Source organism: Pleurodeles waltl, chromosome 11 (assembly GCF_031143425.1).
Source record: "Pleurodeles waltl isolate 20211129_DDA chromosome 11, aPleWal1.hap1.20221129, whole genome shotgun sequence".
NCBI lineage: Eukaryota > Metazoa > Chordata > Amphibia > Caudata > Salamandridae > Pleurodeles > Pleurodeles waltl.
Genome location: NC_090450.1, coordinates 349,907,529 through 349,923,586, shown reverse-complemented (window position 1 = coordinate 349,923,586; position 16,058 = coordinate 349,907,529). Strand labels below are relative to the sequence as shown.

The 16,058-nt window shown below is 46.3% G+C and overlaps 1 protein-coding gene across 10 annotated transcripts in view; it reads right to left on the bottom strand.

Annotated features, from left to right (window-relative positions):
* The window catches only part of PASK (PAS domain containing serine/threonine kinase), a 1,088,660-nt gene that overhangs the window by 142,615 nt on the left and 929,987 nt on the right, over positions 1-16,058 (bottom strand). For all 10 annotated transcript variants that reach the window (XM_069213654.1, XM_069213650.1, XM_069213651.1 and 7 more), the window contains one exon: positions 8,812-8,945. In XM_069213654.1, coding sequence (XP_069069755.1) covers positions 8,812-8,945 — 134 coding nt within the window. The remainder of the gene's footprint in view (positions 1-8,811; positions 8,946-16,058) is intronic.

Sequence of the window (16,058 nt, the reverse complement as noted above, 5' to 3'; positions counted from 1 at the left end):
CATTGCGCGTTCTCTGCGGAGGCGAACAGATCTAACCAAGGCTCTCCCAACTGCTGAAAGAGACCTTGCGCCACCTCCGGATGGAGACGCCATTCGTGATCGACTGTGTGTCAACGGCTGAGTTCGTCCGCCCTGGCGTGGAGGGAGCACGCCAGATGTTGAACCATCAGGGTAATGCACTGATTTTACAGCTATGTCCAGAGGCGTAGTGCCTCATGACAAAGGGTCCAGGACCCTACTCCACCCTGTTTGTTGGAGTACCACATGGCGGTAGTATTGTCTGTGAACACCTGCACCACTTTCCCTTTGAGAGAGGTAAGGCATGCTTTTAACGCAAGCCTGATCGCCCAGAGCTCCAGCAGATTTATATGGAGCCCCGACTCCGCCGGAGACCAGAGGCCTCTGATCTCCGCCTCTCCCATGTGGCCAACCCAACCCAGAAGTGACGCATCTGTCACTATAGAGAGATCTGGTTGGGGAAGGGAGAGGGATCTGCCGCGGACCCAACTGGGAGTCGAAAGCCACCACTGCACGTCTTTCGCAGTTCCCTCTGAGATCTGGGCAAAGGCGGAGAGATTCCCCTGATGCTGCCCCCACTGGAACTTCAGGTCCCACTGCAGAGCCCGCATATGCCATCTGGCATGTGTTACTAGCAGGATGCAGGAGGCCATGAGGCCCAGCAGCTTCAGAGTCGTCTCACCGAAACCCAACACCAAGGCCGAAAGATCAGAATCATAGCCTGAATGTCTTGGACTCGTTTTTCGGGAGGATAAGCCAGAAACTGCACTGTGTCCAGAACTGCCCCGATAAAAGGGAGCGACTGAGAGGGAGTCATGTGTGACTTTGGCACGTTGATATTGAACCCCAGCGTGTGCAGGATGTTCGCCGTAGTCTGAATGTGGGAGACGACTTTCTGGGGCGAGTCTGCCTTTAACAGCCAGTCGTAGAGGTAGGGAAAGACTGAAACCCCTAACCTGCGAAGATGAGCTGCAACCACCGCCATCACTTTTGTGAACACCCGAGGGACGCTGGTAAGGCCGAAGGGGAGCACAGTAAACTGAAAGTGCTTGTGAACTACCACGAATTGTAGGTAACGTCTGTGGGCAGGCAGGATGGGGATGTGAAAATAAGCGTCCTGTAAGTCCAACGCTGCCATCCAGTGTCCTGGTTATAAGGCAGACAGGACCTGAGCCAGCGTAAGCATTTTGAATTTCTTCTTCTTGAGGAAGTAGTTTAGGTCCCGAAGGTCTAGGATAGGACGTAAGCCCTTGTCCTTCTTTGGTATCAGAAAGTAGCGGGAATAACAACCACAACCTACTTCTGGCACAGGGACCTTTTCTATAGCTCCCTTGGCCAAGAGAGCTATGACTTCCTTGCAGAGGAGCGCCAAATGATCCTCTGGAAGGTGATGGAAGGATGGTGGAATGGGTGGTGGAATGGGTGGTGGAACAGATTCGAAAGGGAGGGAGTAGCCCTTCCGAAGGATCTGCAAAACCCACCCGTCCGTGGTGATATGTTCCAAGTGGGGCAGGTGATGGCGAATCCTGCCGACTGGACAGGAGTGAGGAGACAGACTAGGAGGGTTTGGAGGCTGCAGCAGGGGCAGATGTGGACTGGACAGACCTCTGGCTCCCTGTCCCACGGCCACGTGGGACTCCACGTCCTCGGCCACGAATAGGCTGACCAGCTTGCGAGGCACGGTGGCTGTGTGGAGGACGTGACAGTGAGCCCCTTCCGTGTCCACGAAAGGGGCGAAAAGCAGACCGCGGTGGGCGAGGGGCAGAGGAAAGATCGAGGGACCGAGCAGTAGCACAGGAATCCTTGAATCTCTCCAAGGCAGAGTCCGCTTTGTCTCCGAAGAGACGGGTGCCATCAAAGGGCATGTCCATGAATGACTGTTGGACATCCCCAAAAAAACAGAAGTACGTACCCAGCTGTGGCACCGTAAGGCCACTGTCGTAGCAACCAATCTTTCCAGAGAGTCGGTCGTATCCAGCCCACAACGGATTGTGAACTTTGCCACGTCTCTCCCATCGTTCACAGCTTTGGAGACGATAGCACGGGCCACCTCTGGTATCTGCTTCAGGACTTGCGCAACCGTATCTCACAAAAAGTGGGTATAACGGCCCAAAAGGCATGTGGTGTTCACAGACCGCAGCGCGAGACTGGAGGAAGAAAACTTCTTGCCAAACTGTTCCAGCCTTTTGGATTGCCTATCCGGGGGTGCGGAAGGGAACGCGCCTGAAGAAGAGGAAGTCTGGATAACAAGACTCTCAGGCGTGGGGTGTTGGGACAGCAATTGAGGGTCGTTCGGAGCAGGCCGATGGCAGCGTACAATAGTCCTATTCACAGAAGCCCCTGTGTTAGGTTTGGACCATGTACCCGAAAGGACATCGGTGAGGGCTTCATTAAATGGCAAAAGGGGTTCTGAAGTACCTCCGTCAGGAGATTAGACCTGACTTCTACAGTAGGAAGCTCAAGGCCAAAGACCTCAGCTGCCCTACTGACAACCATACCATAAGTTGCTCCCTCCGCCGTAGCCACGGTAGGAGGGAGCGTCAGGCGTCAGGAGAAGTATCCAGACCACTGGCTTAACCCAATTCCTGTGCCCAGTCCATAGCAGGGTCATCCTGGTATTTACAAGGGTCCACAGGGACGCCTCCAATTCCTCCCCATATTCGTACCAATAGGAAAAAGGGTCCGAATCCGACCTGGGGTGAATAAGCTCCATCGAAGCCGAAGGTTTCGTCGGACGCCGCCGCTCTGACTCCATCGTCGGGGATTAAAATTGGGTCAACGGCGATATTGGGTACCACCAACGTCGGGAGCTTTGATATTCGACCCGGCACCGGGAAAGGTCTCATGGGTGCGACTGGTAGCGGTGCGGATCCGCGCACGGATCTGGAGGTGACCTCAGTGGCCGAGGCCGAAGCCGCCGGCGCGGAACCAGAAGGCCCTTCAGCCAAACCCCTTGGGCCCGAAGGCGCCGTATTGGGGTCGGCACAACCATATATGAGGCACATGGCCTCGTAAAACTCTTTAAGCGGGGTGGGGGTCACTCCAGCTCCAGGAAACTCAGGGAAGCGCAGAGCCGACCCAGACGCAGGCTCCGAGGACGGAGGCCTAGTGCGTGGACGCTCTTCCTGCGTCACGTCGGCCGAGAGACGTGGCAAAGTCGGAGAGCGATGGGACTTCTTCTTCTTACCTTGACCCGAGGACTTAGAAGAAGACGAGTGGTGATGACTCCGTGACCGATCTTGAGACCTTCCTATCGAACGGAACCTACGCAGAGTCGAGTGCCGGGCCGCCATTAGATTTAGGGACCGCTGCCTCAAAGCCTTCGGGTGCATGGCCCGGCACTCGGAGCACGACTTCGAGTCGCAGTCGCGCTCGAGGCACCACAGATAAACGAGATGAGGATCCGTCACTCACATCGTCTGATGGCAGTCCTCACAAGGCTTGAATCCGGTCTTCGGGGACATCCTCGACGCACCAAATTGACACAGAAAAAACTTGACTAAACGGTCGAATTCGGCCCAAAATTAGCCAGGCAAGCTCTTCTCCGGATCAGCGCATGGCACGGAAAGAAAAGAACTGACGTCACTACACGAGGGTGGTGTCTATGTACTACTCCCGACGTCATCACGGCGACCACGACGCCTACGGAGTCGACCGACGCCACCTACCGACACACAAGGGTATTGTTTGAAGAAAATTCTCCGGATCCAGTCTGACGCCTGGGGGGAAAATTCTAAGGTAAGGAATCTGCAACTAGAAGTCTCTATCAGATCTTACATTTACAACCAAATTTACCTTTGTGAATAAGCCCCAATATCTTTTAGGTCAATATTTTTTACTTTGATTTGCTGAAGGCCTTTAGCCATCAAATCTCCAATGATCGAGACAATGGGGTGAATTGTAAAATGTGAAGAATCACTGATTCCCAAACAGATGCAGTGTGCTTAATAATTAACAGACAGTGCATTGGTGCACCTCTCCTCCCCATCAATGCAATCAGAAGGGGTTCTGCCTCTCAGCATCCCTGGAGGAGCAGTTTTATCTAACTGTCCACTTCTGCACACTAGCTAACCGTGTGCATAGCTGAGCTGCATATAATACAGTTCCATGTCCGAGATGCCCAGTCTACCTTTCTCTCTGTCTAGTTTGAGGATTGGCAATCCAAACCTGCTTCTCTTAACCAGCCCAAACCAGGGAGACCAGAAGTGAATCTATCTCCCGGGTCATACACAACACGTTCTGTAAGTGATAGAGGCATCGGGGCAAAAGTAACATTTTCCCAAGGGCTGTACAACTTATTACAGAAACTGGGAGAGTGTTCCAAAAAGAAATAGCGATCCGAAGTCCCACTATGATTTAGCCCATGTTATAGATGTATTGTTTATCTAAGGTATGCATTATATGCTCTCCCAGGTAGCAGATTTTGCCCGTCTCCCAGCTGAGCCCAACTGCTGGAAGACTCTCTGGCAGGACTCCTAACAGGCTACCTAGGGGAAAAATCATCCTATGGTCCCAAATGACCTTGAGCCCAACAGCAACTCCAAACCTTTCCAGCTCCGTCATCGGTATTGGTAGGAAAATATGAGGGTCTCTAAGGTAAACCAGAGTGTCATGTGCATACAAAGACACAATATGCCTAGCCCAGAGTACCCCGGTCCCCCAATAGCTAAAGACCTGTCAATCTAATTGCATGGGGTTCCTTCGCTAAGCTGAACAATAGGGGGCAAAAGGCATCCCTGAGGAGTGCCCCATTCGATTGCCCATCTGCCAGACACCACACCTCCCAAACGCACTCTTGCTGTGGGTTTGGTATATGAGTTTCACGCAGTCCGGAAACACCGGCATGAAACCCATTCTGCTTATCACTTAGAACATGTGGGGCCATCCCATAGTATTGAATGCCTATATCTAGTGCAATCATGGCAGCATTAATGTCTAGTCTGTGTGGCGTGCAAAACATGGAGGAACCGTCTAAGATTTATGGATGTATTGCGCCTTGGGATAAAGCTGCATTGATCCTAATTTACCAATAAGCCAATAATCTGTTTAAGTCTATTCCCCAATACCTTGTCAAGCATCTTCATATCTGTAATTATCACAGGGAGAGAGTGGTAAGATCACAGCTCCTCCAGATCTCTATCAGGTTTTGGTATCACCACTATAAGCTCTTTGTGCATGGAATCCAGCAACCACTGCAAATACCTCCAGCAGTTTTTAGGTGAGGACGGGAGCATAGGACTGGTAGAACTCCTGGAGGAAGCCATCCAGTCCCGGCATTTTGCTATTTGACATCTCCTTTATGGCTGCCATCTGTTCTTCACGTGTCAGATCGGCCTCCAATATCTCCACCTGATCCTCCATAAAGTGTGGTAACTGTCTCCAGAGAAGATTTATTGACAATTATACAATGCCTCCTCATGACTGCATTTATATATATTTTCTAGGTAGCAGCGGAAAGCCTCCCCTATGCAGTGCCTAATTTGTAAATATAAAGGTGCCGGTGCCCAAAGCCATCCTCTTAAACAAGCGGCTGCTGCAATTAAATGTGGGAACATGCAATACTGAGGCGGCTTAATACTGAAGCCACCTTGGGCCTCTTCAATCCATATAAAGCCACTCCCTGCCCCTTTAGCTCACTCTAGCAGCCTTTTAATTTCTCCCTGTGTGACGCTTTTTAGTTTTTCCCTTCCTCCGTCTTCCCCATAAGTGTCTTTTGCTCGCAGCAAATGCTTGAGGCAGAAGAATAGGCCGCGGCCCTTAAAAATAAGTTCCGGTGCTCAGCACCGGAAACAACAAGCACAAATTAAGCACTGCACCTATGCCATTTCGTGTGGTTATATGCATCCCATTTGGCCCTTTGAGCAAAAGTACTTCGGTATATGGTAGTTCTGTAAGATGTAACCATGCAAGGAACCCATCACCTTTCCTGTATAACCATTGCCTGTATTTTCTAAGAATGAATTTGTCCAGCTCATCCCATTTTTCACTCAGGGCTTTTTCAGCAAATAGGAGCTCAGGATGCACAAACTCAACTACACTCGTCCATCCCTGCAGATGAGACACCTGTTCCTCTTGATGCGTTGTGTCTGAAGTTGAGTTGATGCTGTATCTCAGAGATTTTAGTTATTCAGTCTCCCCTCATCACACTCAAAGTCCTCTCATTTACTGACCCTAGTTGCCGACAAGCCACAAATGTTTTCAAAGTAGGACTCATTGCATTCCTAACCTGTGTGTTAAAAATGTTGTTATGTAGGGAATCAGGTAATAGCCTCGACGTAGGAAAAAGGGTCGGGATGGACCATCACAATATGTAATCATCAGCAGTATGTGGTCAGACAGCAACCCTTATTTGTATCAAGCTGTTTTTATTTTCCCCTCTACCTCCTCGTCACCAGTATGCGATATGGTATACTATAGGCCAAGTGGCAGGAGTGTTCACACCAAGTAAGTTGAAGCTCCTGCCACATATCTATGCAGTAGAACGGAGCCATCACAGTACTTAGAGTTCGTGTCATGTTTGACTTTGCATGAGGGCGGGGTGGTTATCTGACCTAGTCCCCGTCCACAAAGCAGCTGTAATCGCTAGCCAACATGAGTGGCACATCAAGATAGGTTCAAGTAAGAAAGTTCATAAAAGTAGGGTAAAAGGAGGGGTCATCTGTATTTGAGGCATATATATTAGGAAAGCATTACTCTGCTCTATTCAGTAGGCTGTATATCAGAATGTACAACCCTGTCACGACTGCCCTGGTGCAGCATTGGGAAAAGGGGACCTCGGGCCAGGCATACTGACGACACTGTAATATTGGAGGAGCAAGTGGAAGAGTACATCTGACCTCTCCATTCCTTCTGGATCTTCTCCACTTCCCTGTCTACTAAGTGTGTTTCTTGTACAAAAGCAATGTGTGTGACTTGCTGCCTAAAGTGAGAGTGCACACACTATTGTTTTGTGTGGTCATTGGTACATCTAACATTCCATCTTAATTTTTTTTTTTTAACTACTATGCATTATCAGTATTGCCTAATGGAACATCCCAGGGGTCCGATGTTTTCAACTGCAGGTGCGGTATACACAATGAGTACATCTGCCACAAAAACATGTCATATGTAACTCAATAAATTTGCACCTCAACTCCCCCTCTGCTCCCAGTGTAAACACTGTGTGAAAAACATGCATGTTTATCCATGGTTGTTCAAGTCTGAACAATATTGGTGTTCTTAACACATCAACCTTGTAACGTAAATACCAACAGTGGCAGTATACCAAGGTAGACTATTGCCTCTATACTCAATGCTAAAACAATGTTACAGGAGAACTCACTCCTCACAGGACTGGCCACTTAGCTTTGCTAGCAGTCTGTAACACCGAGAAGAGTGCCACCCCCAGGTAGCCCTACTCGGTCTCTGTAGGAGGTAAACCTAACAAAGTGAAATCTCTTATCTCCATGCATCCTCCTATAGTAAGTTGCTCTATAGTTACGTTCTGAGACGTGTAAACATTAGGCCTACAAATCAGGTAGACACTGCAATCTGCACCTTGTCTCATCATGGGGCATGGTGGAAGGCATAATTATAAATGTCTCCTTGCAGATAAACACGCCCCAGCAATCTGGTAACAAGCAGTTTCCATCATCTCATTTCAGCCAATATCTTGGATGCTGACTCCAACTTCAGTTCTTCCCAGTACAAGGTCTCTGCCGTGTTGGCAGCTCCTGTGCCTGCCTCCCCACCAGGATGGCACCCAGGACACTAGCCTCTTGAACCAAGATCTGCAGCGCAGGAGGTGTTTTTTTCTGACATGGTTTGTGCCCTCCCTGTGGGTCCTCCATTCGCCTCGCTATTGCAGTCTACAGGAGCCAGAGTCTGCAGACTTCCATTGGAGAGGTTTAGCTGTGATGGTAATGGTGTAGTCACTGCCATAGCCAAACCTAAGGTCCGCCATCTATAAATTTTGGCAGGCAGGCAGGCCTTTATGTATTCGGTCATTATTGTGACGGGAAAACATACCGCTAACATATAAATCCGTTCCTAAGTCCAAACGTAGGAGTCTGCATCGCAACTTTGTCCAACAGTTCCCAGACAATGATGCTTCCTCCTCGAATAATAGTAGCTGCCTTGCCCCAAGCTTCTCAGACTTTAAAAAAAAAATCTTCTGAATCTGAAGGAAAGTGGAGACCGCGCCCAATGCACTTACTGTATCCAAAGCATGCTCTATTGCGATCGGTCATAACTTCGACTTCACTCCAGTTTTGCATTACTAGATGTCTGTTGTCGGTGGTTTGATCTCTTAAACATAAAAAATCCAATCAGTAGAACCACAGTTATGAAGTTTTAAAGTTTTATGTGAAATCTAGATTTCACATAAAATGTAAAAAATTCATAACTATGGTTCTACTGATTGGATTTTTACTGTTTTGTTGTTAAATAATGTATTACAATTTACTCTATTTTTCTCAGTTGGTGTGGGATTTTTCTTGTGTTTGTTTTCACTTTATTACGGTTTAAGTATTGCATAAATACTTTGTATATTGCCTTTAGGTTAAGTCTGACTGCTTTCGAGCCAAGCTACTAGAGGGTTGAGCACAGGTTAAGTTAGTGACTTTTTGTGGTTCACCCTGACAAGTACTGTGACTGTTGCTTAAGTAGGGTTTCTCCCCCCTCAACCAACAACCCAGTTTCTCACACCCACCATGTAAGTTCTATTGCAATAACACTTATAATATATATTATGACTTTTACCATAAATACCTCGTAAGGAACTGACAAGAAATCAATTCTTAAAAATGCACTTACCAGAGGACACAAGAAACGGAGGTTTAAGTACAGCATCCAGTGTCTCCTCCACCTCACAGAAAGGATTCTCTCCAAATACTAGAGTAAACAAGGTCACGCCAAGCGCCCACATCTCTAGCTCGGGGCCTTGATAACTGAAAATGAAACACAAGTATATGCGAATATGGACAGAGAAAAGTCAAGGGTAAACATCTGCACCTACAGAGAACAACTAAAATACGGAACATACCAAAATATAAGCTATTTCAAAAGCTTTTCAAAGACCACTCATAGTCGCTTAAATCTTTCTCCCACTAAAATTGCACACCAAACTGCCACTTACCTGCAACGATAAGTGCCCCCTCTATTACTTAATCACCAATGCATCAAGACAAGTTGAATTTCTAAACATGTATCACTCACGATCCCTGCTATTCTGAAAGCAGAAGTCAAAACCATGCACTGTTGTCAGTGAGGTTGTTTTAGGGTTGAACATAAATTAATTTTATTTTTCTCCCTTGAGACCATTATAAGACCCTCAGTGCCCATCTTATTACCTTTCGGAATCATTGCACCTTTGTCCAAAATAGGGCAAATGGTTTATAATTAATAGAGAGAGGTGAAACGTGGATTTCGGCTCAGAAATGCGTCACATCTGTAAATGCATTCAAAGAATGTATCATTCTGCTTTTCCTATTGAACCAACCAGGTCACAATATACTCCTTATGCTGACTGACATAACCTCCATTGGATTTGTTACTGACTATTTACTTGGGTAATTAAATAGCTGTCCTTAAATGGTAGCTTTAACAGTCATTTTTTTAAAGAAGGGGTCCAGTTTTGTACATTCTTTAAAACGTACAACTAAAATAATTACACTAAATTTATGTCACATTTTACACAATTCTGTCATTGATGGCAAATTGTTGGAATATGTTGAGTTAGAGGTGAGACATTACATAAAAATAGCAGTGTTGTACTTCAATAAGAAACAAAACGCTGGCTATACATTTTAGGGGCAGATATACATGTTATTTTTAGAATGGTCTAGAGACAGCTATAGCGGCCTCACATTCTCATGTAATAAAAAAATCATAAATGAAAAAAGCTCATACTTATATACATGTACATACATAGGGAAACCTTGGGTCTTCATACTTAAGTCTATTCAACTGTCATTCACATTTTGCGTGTGGCAGCTCACTACAGCACACAGCATCGAACAGTGTGTCAGCCTACTTCACAACTGACTCTTTGTCTACTAGTTAATGGTGATTTGCAAACCGGGGTGTGTAAAAATATGCATGAGCAGACTGTGAGGCTCTAATATAGTGACTCACTAATATTTGTAAACTGTGGGTTAAGCTTTACATCTTAAAGTCAACTGGAAGTAGTAATCATACTAGCTGAAAGGAAGAGCTATGCATCGAAGCCGAGCTCTCTAGACAGCCTGTTCAAGATGGCTGCGTTCTAAGCGCTCCAGCAGCCAAGCTAAAATAATTTGCAGTTGCAGGCCATACCTGCATCGGATCACCTGGTAGGGTGACCACCCGTCCGTAAATTTCACGGACTGTCCGTAATTTCGCCCTTTAACGGACGGCATTTATCCGTAATTTTAGCCTTTCACCTTTAGGGCAACGGAGGCAGGGCGAAATTAGGGCCAGATCAATTTCCCCAGCTGGACTGGAACACAGGGAGTCTCCTGTGCTCTGAGGGAGGGGCAGACAGATAAGAATCAGACCTTCTTGCCAGGGGGTCTCCTTCCCTAAAGACATGCAAATGTGCCCAACTGGTAAATCTGCAAATACAAAGGGGCTTGAGAACCTTCATTGACTTTACTAAAAGGAGTCACTTGAAGTTTTCTGGTGGCAAAGGTATTTCTTTTAGAGAGGTATTGTAATGGTGTTCCAAGGTGAGCTGTGAAGTGTGTGGTTTTAATGGAGTGTTATAACATTTTTTAGTACTAGGTATAAATCGTATATTATTCAAATCTGTATTTGAGAAGCACTTTTTTTTTTTATTTAACCAAAATGTATTTGCGCATTTTGTAGCAGCCTTTATTATGATGTAATTGTATTTTTCACAGTTCTTTCAGGTACTTCAGTACCTCATAGTACTAACAAACCTTGGCAAAGCAATAGGTCTCATCTACGAAAGAGTTATTGGCTTTGCTAATGTGTTTTAGCCATTAGCCATGTTATACACCAGAGTGGCTGCTGTTCAGCATGGCTTAAAGTTAGTGGCATAGTGGTGTGGAGTGGAGTAGAGTAGCATAGGAGCAGTGGCGTAGAGCCCAGTGGTGCAAAGTACAGTGCAGTGGGGTACAGTGCAGTTGTTTAGAGTGTGTTAGCGTAGAGTGCAGTGGCATGGAGTGGTGTGGGACAGAGTATAGTGGCATAGAGTGTAGTGGAGTAGAGTGGCAGAGAGAGCAGTAGTGTAGAGTGGTGCAGTGGCACAGATTGCAGAGTCGACTCACGTTGCAGGGAGTGCAGGGGCGTAGTGCAGAGTAGAGCAAAGTGCTGTAGAGTGGAGTGATGCAGAGTAGAGTGGCATAGAGTGCGGTGGCATAGAATGCAGTAGTACATAGTACATTGGTGTATAGTATAGTGGTGGAGAGTGCAACACTGCAGAGTAGAGTGTCAGTGCAGTGGTGTAGAGTGGAGTAGAGTGGCACAGAGAGCAGTAGCATAGAGTACAGTGGTGCAGAGTACAGGGCAGTGGCGTACAGTGCAGTTGTTTAGAGTGCATTGGCATAGAGTGGCATGGGGTAGAGTTACATAGAGTGCGGTGGAGTAGAGTGGCATACAATAGAGTAGCAGAGAGTGCAGTAATGCAGAGTGGTGCAGTGTCAGACTGCAGAGTAGACTCATGTGGCATAGAGTGCAGTGGTGTAGAGTGGTACAGAGTGGCGTATTGTAGAGTGGTGTAGAGTAGAGTATAGTGCCTAGAGTGCAGTGGCATAGAGTAGAGTGGGGTAGAGTGCAGAGTTGCAGAGTAGTGTGTCAGTGCAGTGGTGTAGAGTGGTACAGAGAACAGTGGCATAGAGTACAGTGGTGCAGAGTAAAGGACAGTGGCATACAGTGCAGCTGTGTGGAGTGCACTGGTGTAGAGTGCAGTTGCATAGAGTGGCACTGGGCAGAGTTGAGTGGTATAGAATGCAGTGGAATAGAGTATATTGGTGCAGAATGCAGTAGGACAGAGCAGAGTGGTGTAGAGTATAGTGGTGGCCAGTGCAGTGATGCAGAGTGTCAGCTTCCAGTGGTGTAGAGTGCACTGAACTAGAGTGCAGTGCTCAGAGTGGTATAGAGTACAGTAGCGTAGAATAGATTATTTCAGAGTAGAGTGCAGTTGCATAGAGTGGAGAAGTGCAGGGTAGAGTGCAGTGGCATAGAATGCAGTGGCACAGAGTGCAGTGGCATAAAGTAGATTATTTCACAGTAGATTGAGGTGGCTTAGAGTGGAGAGGTGCAGGTTAGAGTGGAGTTGCATAAAGTGGCATAGAGTGTAATGGCATAGAGTAAAGTAGTGTAGAGTGCCGTGGCATAGAGTGCAGAGGTGCAGAGTAGATTAGAGTGATGTACAGTGTATTGATGTAGAGTGCAGGGGCATAGAGTTGAGTGTTACAGAGTAACGTGCATTGGCATAGAGTGTATTATCTTAGAGTGCAGTGTCGTACAGTGCAGTGTTGCAGAGTGGCAGAGAGTTTAGTTGTGCGGATTAGATTGGTGTTGCCTAGACTGGAGTGGTATGGCGTGCAGAGCGCAGTGGTGTAGAGAGTCGTAAAGTGCAGTGGCATAGAGTAGAGTGGTACAGAGTAGAGTACAGAGGCATAGTGTGAAGTAGCATAGAGTGCAGTGGCATAATGTGGAGGGGTTCCGAATGGAGAAGAGTGCAGTGGCATGAAGTGGAGTAAAGTAGAGTGATACAGAGTAGGGTGCAGTGGCGTGTAGTGGTGCAGAGTAGAGTGGAGTGCAGTATGGATGATATGCTAACACTGTCATTACAGACAACACATTTTTTATTGATATGACCATTACATTTGCACAGATATACAGTTTTTCAAATCAAACTATACTGTGCACAGACGATGATGTGTGGAAATTGCATCACCTAATGCAATGATTTGTTTTAATCATGTAAAGGTATTTGTTTCCAGCACAGTTCAGAATTAACAAAAATGTGCTTGATTTGTACTTCTAATTCTGATATATTCTGAAGTTTATTTAAATGTTGTCATGTGATAGAAAAACTCTTTCCTAACCCCAGTATCCAGCAAGATCGTCGCATAAATCCTCTCACTTTGAAGTCAGAGAAAGGAAAGTAAACACTAAGTTCCCACCGAAGACAGCGCCTGACATTTGACTTTGTTCTTTGAATGCACAGCAGATATGATAAGATAAGAACAAGATTTACATGCCTGTTTACAGAAAGGGAGCACTCGGCAGGATACTGTAAATAAGGTTTTGGCAAGGGAAGGGCCGAATTCAAGCTGTATAGCCTTAAACAAATAAAGCCAGCAAATTGAAAGCAACAAATTGTGAGTTACACACCACAAGGCCAATGGCAAGCAATGGGCAGAATGTATTCACAAGGAAGCACTATGAATTTACTTAAAGTGACAGCTGTGGGATACTTTGTGGGGAAAGTCCAGTATTTTAGTCCATATCTTGCAGAGGTTTGGCTACATCAATCACCCAGGTAGTATGACGAGAAGACCTGGAGTGGTTTCCATGTTGCAGGATAGGTCTGTACACCTATTCTATCAGTTTGCCACAATTTCCTATGGCACAGAGCTTCTGGCACACCTCTTGTAGGGTTGGTGCTAGGTGGCAGACATGAAATAGGGCATTCCATGATTATTTAAGGTGGTTGTAAGTAAGGAGTTGACCGGGGTGAAGATGGTAGTCTGCCACAAGGGTTTGGAAATTTAGTAGCTCACTGTTCAGAAACAATTCCCCAATTTCAAGACACCTGCAACATGCCACTGATGGAGTTGCTCTGAGCACAGCCATCCTGTGCGAGTGGGAAGGCTTAGCAAAGGTATTGCAGGAGCATAGGGTTTCTTCGTGTCAGTGAGTTTACAGGTTCTGGCAAGGCAAGTGAAAGCCTTGCATGATAACCCCGGATGGTGATCCGTAGAATGGTCAGTAGGAAACAATGAGCAATGCATTAAGCCTTCCTTAAAAGTCTTTACTGGTAAACCCTATCTCATGCAGGGAGGTGGGCAGAAAAAGCCAGTGAGCCACCCATTGGACCTGTGCAGCTGAATAATAGCATTCTATGTCCAGAAGACCTAATCCATGCGCAGTCACAGTTAGCTTTAGAGTGGAAAGAGCTCCTGATGGTGCCGCTGTGACCAAATCAGATGTGTGGCATGTCTGAAGAAGGAATGAAGGACAAGCAGGGGAAGGTTTGCAAAATAATAATGTCATTGGGGTAGCACACCATCTTCACTAGTGCTACGTGGCCTTTACAGAAAGCAGAAGAGAAGACCAAAAAGCAAACTGGGCTTAAAGGGACCGTTCGCTTTGCCGAGATTTTCATCCTGGAAATCAGTGTAAGAATGGTAGATATTAATCACTAGGTATCAAAAGGTAACTGGTTCCCAGTTCAATCTGAGATCTAATAGTATATGAAGGTGAAAACAGTGCCATATGTTAAAGAAACACTAATTACATTTTAAAATTTGTAAATTTTGTTTGTGCATTTTACATCCCAAATATTTTGAAGATTCTATGTGTACTTGATACTTAGGGATAACCCAGATCTCTAGCTTGGCTTTTGCTCAATTTCAATACCATATAAAGACATGGACAAAGCAGGCAATTGCCTTGCACAACCTTGCAAGGAGTCTGGCCCCTGCTCACCCTTCAAAAGCACTAACAGCAGACCATTGCACCAGAAGAGTTTGCCAACGTGGATGGGTGTTGCTTGTTCAACCACTTGACAGTGCCCCTTCTGTTTCGCTCCTGTGTGCAGAGACAACTCCCTAGGTACCCAGGTGGACCCATCTTGTCTGATTTTAGGAATTGTCCCACCTTGTTCTTCTCTTCTTTATTTATCTAGTTTTTAGCAACAACCCTTTGAATTACTTGCCATGGATCTCCCATTTGATCTCAATTTCATCCTCCTCTTTTATTATCTTTGATTGGTAGTCCGTGCTCCCATTTCTGAGATAAATGTAGAGTCCCAGGCATACACTCTAGTGCAGTGAGACTACAGACCAGTTATGGGTACATCACATCCTGACATTAGGTGTGAGACTGTCACCCACACCATCTGCCCTGGCTCTTTAAAAAAAAAATTAGGTTGAAAGTCCATGGGCGGTTTGGGGTAAGCCAGATGTTTTTGTTCAATTTGTTTAAACTAGCATAAGGTTAATTACCTTAATGTTTCCCAAACTGTTTGCCAGGGGTTTTAAAATGTTCAGAAACATAATCAAAATGTTGCTGTTACTTTCTATTCAGGAAAGATCGGGTAGATTTAGGTAGGGGTGACGGCTTTGCCGCAGTACTGAAGGGCATTAATTAACTACTGAACAAGGACATAATGTGACACCTGAATGTAGCATACCAGGAGGCAATCACAAAAAGACCACAGTGAATAAATAGTGCCATGTTAAAAAAGAGTAAATAAATGTACTGACAACATAGTGAGGCATGGCCTCTCTTGCGTGTGTCCGTAAAACTGATGTTTGTTCTTGAATTTTTGTCCTGAATTTTTTACAGTCATGTCCAGAATTTGCCTCAATGCCAGGTGGTCACCCTATCACCTGGACAACGATGCCCAAGAAGGGAGAACATTTTTAGCCATCCAGCAATTTCCAGCTCCTGCCGCCATTGTGGGTCACAGCAGAGGGGGAGTCGCAGTAAGAAATGCCCGCCTTTAGGGACTATGAGCACCATGCTTACGTAGTGCTGCATACCTGATTCAAACTCCCCCAAGCCGGAGCCAGAGGCCCTAGTGGCCTCCAGGAGCGAGGATCATCAGCAGACCACACTTGGCATGCTCCAGCTCAATTAAATCACTTACAGGAGGTAAGGAGAGCGGGGAAGTGGAAAAACTGCAAACGAGATCCTCAGGGAAGAGACCACCCAGCGGCTGAAGCCCAAGATGTAGGCCTGGATATTTGGCCAGTACCTATTCTGCCTCAACTGGTGATTGCAACCCTGCCCTCCTCCCGGTCAGTAAACAGTGTCAAACGGCAGATAGCCAGCCCAGGTTAGACGTGTGGATTGGACCACACAAATTGATGATGTGCAACTCT